The sequence below is a fragment of the Berghia stephanieae genome, chromosome 1, assembly GCF_034508935.2.
Source record: "Berghia stephanieae isolate SIO BIC M18660-M18661 chromosome 1, UCSD_Bste_1.3, whole genome shotgun sequence".
Taxonomy (NCBI): domain Eukaryota; kingdom Metazoa; phylum Mollusca; class Gastropoda; order Nudibranchia; family Aeolidiidae; genus Berghia; species Berghia stephanieae.
In genome coordinates, this window is record NC_088360.1 from 25,075,718 (window position 1) to 25,078,917 (window position 3,200).

A 3,200-nucleotide genomic window follows, 5' to 3' on the forward strand; every position below is an offset into this window, starting at 1 on the left:
AGAAGAAGAAAAGAAGAAAAGAAGAAGAAGAAGAAGAAGAAGAAGAAGAAGAAGAAAGAAGAAGGAAGAAGAGAAGAAGAAGAAGAAGAAGAGAGAAGAAGAAGAAAAAGAAGAAGGATAAGAAGGAGGAGGAGGAGGAGGAGGAGGAGGAGGAGGAGAATGGGGAGGGAATCATGAATTATGTTCTTTATGAATCTTCACAGAGATAGAGATGAAAAATTTGGTTGAAGAAGCCAAGGACCTGGGTTTGACTGAGTTCTTGCAGGCGGTCGAAATGCTGGAACTGACGGAACAGCGAAGACTGGGAACCTGACTGTGTTTGCACCAATCAATGGGGCTTTGGTCTGGACAGTCAGCTCATTAGCACCGATGGGAGACCGATCGTACCCGGGAAAACAAAGTTTCTTCAAGTGAGAACGTAGTTGTTCGTTTGTTTGGTTTTACGGCACATGTCGTGATACATCTAGGTCGTTTCAGAGTAGGATCTGAGAGATTGGAACAAACAATTATAACTAAATCGTATAAAACCAAATGTGAATAATTTCGGTTAAATTTGCAATAAGAGCTATATAAAATAAATCATAAGATGATATGTTATCTAATGTCTGAACCACATGATGTTATTAGATATGCATATATATCTCATCGTGCTCATGTGTAAAATGAGTACCTGGCCGTTAACAGCTTTGTCTTTGTCCGAAAAATTGTAATATCGCCTAACAGGGGTCATGTCACGTCCTACATGTTGAATGTTGCTGTTGACCAGGGACACCTTGTAAAGCGCTTTGAGCATATTTAGTGGATATTGCACTATACAAAGCTGAATTTTTATAAATTTTTACAATTTATATGCATTTGAAAACAATTAAAACGACTACATACAGTTAAGGTAAATTGGCAGTAATAATTAGCACATTTCTTTATCATTTCACCTATATGATTTAACATTAACCAAAGAACTAGTGATAAACGGATTTTTAAAAAATATTTTTTCCCTTGAGTTGTACTTTATATACCAATGTTCTACTATCTATATATATATAACATCACCAAAAAAAAAAAAATCAACATAATTTCGTGCCTCCAGAAAGCTGCTTGTCTTCAATTTCGACTAAAATCATTAAATAGTATATCTATTTTTATATCCAATTTATCTATTTATCCATCCATCTGTCTATCTATTTACCTATTATCTATCTATCTGTCATTTCGCTATCCATCTATCTATCTATCTATCTATCTATCTATTTATTACTATCTGTCTCCACCAATCCATATATATATATATCCGTCTGTCTTTCCTCTTACAATATAATATGTCTATTCATCTCGCTCTCTATGTATCCATCCTACATTCAATAATCCATCGATGAATCAATCAATCAGTCAATCAATCAATCTTTCTATCTATCTATCTATCTATCTACTTATCTGTCTGTTTGTATATCTAGCCATTATCTTTCTATCCATATCGTTCTCACTCTCATATCCCAGGACACCCATCAGCCTTAGTGGTGTCCGAGACGCTTCAGGAAGTCATCTCCTTATCGACCTATCTATCCATTAACTATCAATTTATTTGTCAATCTATCTAGACCATCATTTCTAGTCTACATGCGTATGTAAGATCAAATCAACACACACGCTATTACCTCCCTGTCTTTCTCATCCACATCCCAGGACGAACCAGCAGCTTTGGAATTTTCCGAACCATCTCTAGAGAGAACCATCGAACACTCCAGGGAGCAATCCTAGGACACATGGTCGATGGAGCACATCGGAGCAGTTCCTTGAATGACGAGCAGGTTCTGGACACTGGTCATTTCGACGGGTCAACCGTTAGAATCAACTATTTTGCAAGACCAAATAATGTAATGAATATATGTATTTCTATACTATTTAGATTGATTTATCTTTAAAAACAAAACTATAATAAAAATTGATCCTTTATATATTCACTCTACGTGCTCAAAGCGTTGTGTATTCTGAGAATCAAGAAAAAGCACTGCAAGATCCATTGATCACACAAATCGAAAGAATGAATGAATGAATATGGCTGCGCTGTCTCCATGGACGCTTGCTGTGAACAATGTAGGCCTATTTGTTATTTCGAATGTTTCAGTCTGTTCATTGTATCCAGTTAATGGTTTATTTCCATAAGTCTGTCCAGTGCTAAAGTGTCGAGGCAATTGGATGATTCTTTGTGTTGTTGAAATCAGTACTTCAGTTTTTTTCTAAATTAAATATAATATATTTTGTATTTGTTGAGATCTTGATTCACTGTTGTTGGAAGTGAAGTTGGCGTACGTCCTTTGTATTTGGCTCCTTGTTTGAAGTAATCAAAAGACCGCACATAAAACATACACAGTAATCCCAAGTTTTATATTATTTTTCACTCTAAATTCTTTTTTTAAATCTAAATCAAACTGACATGATAAATAAGGTACTCAGGCAGTTAGTCATATTTATTTATCTATTTTAATCATTTATAAATTATTTATTTATATTGAACCATTCATAATTTATTTATTTATTTTATTTACTGATCTGGGTATATTTATTTATCGTCTTCCAGCAGTTGATGACCGCGAACTGTGTCCCTGTTGAGTCACGTGACAACATTGCCAGCAATGGCGTCATCCATACTGTAGAGCGAGTCTTGAAACCTGTCACAAAGACTCTTCTGGAATTGGTCAAAACGAGGCCTGAACTTACTTTGCTGAAGACGGGTAATGGTCAATAGACGAGTAGATAACTTCTCTTACAGTGCAATCTGAATACAATCCAATGTCACGGATCCAACGAAATAAAAAAATTCGACGAAAGATGCATTTACTATCCGATCGACAAAATCGAGAACCCAACGAAATCGAAGATTCCATAATATTAAGGATACATTTAATATTAATACTCGGATCTTACAAGATAGAGGATCCAACAAAATCTTGAAAAATATTTTTTAAAATAAAGCGATATCGCAGGTTCAACAGATAACTCAAAATTTCGGGTAATTATTTATAAATTAATGAAAAGTTGACACCCTTAATGGAACGAAAGTTCGATTTCAAAATATCCTATGGCCCGGGGGCGGCGACTATATACGGGATCCAGAGTGCACTCGGGGAAAAACCCGCTGTAGTTATATTTATGTGTTGATAAATTATAATGATTCTATTTGTTAACAATTCATTTTTAACCCT

At 35.1% G+C, this 3,200-nt stretch overlaps 1 protein-coding gene across 2 annotated transcripts in view; it reads left to right on the forward strand.

Annotated features, from left to right (window-relative positions):
- Positions 1-2,723, forward strand: part of LOC144970905 (uncharacterized) — a 6,436-nt gene extending 3,713 nt beyond the window's left edge. The window contains exons 5-7 of one of the 2 annotated variants that reach the window (XM_078911051.1): positions 204-410; positions 1,681-1,871; positions 2,576-2,723. In XM_078911051.1, coding sequence (XP_078767177.1) covers positions 204-313 — 110 coding nt within the window. In that variant the 3' untranslated portion in view covers positions 314-410; positions 1,681-1,871; positions 2,576-2,723. The remainder of the gene's footprint in view (positions 1-203; positions 411-1,680; positions 1,872-2,575) is intronic. The other variant, XM_078911061.1, reaches the window with a different exon arrangement.
- The last annotated feature ends 477 nt before the right edge of the window (positions 2,724-3,200 follow it).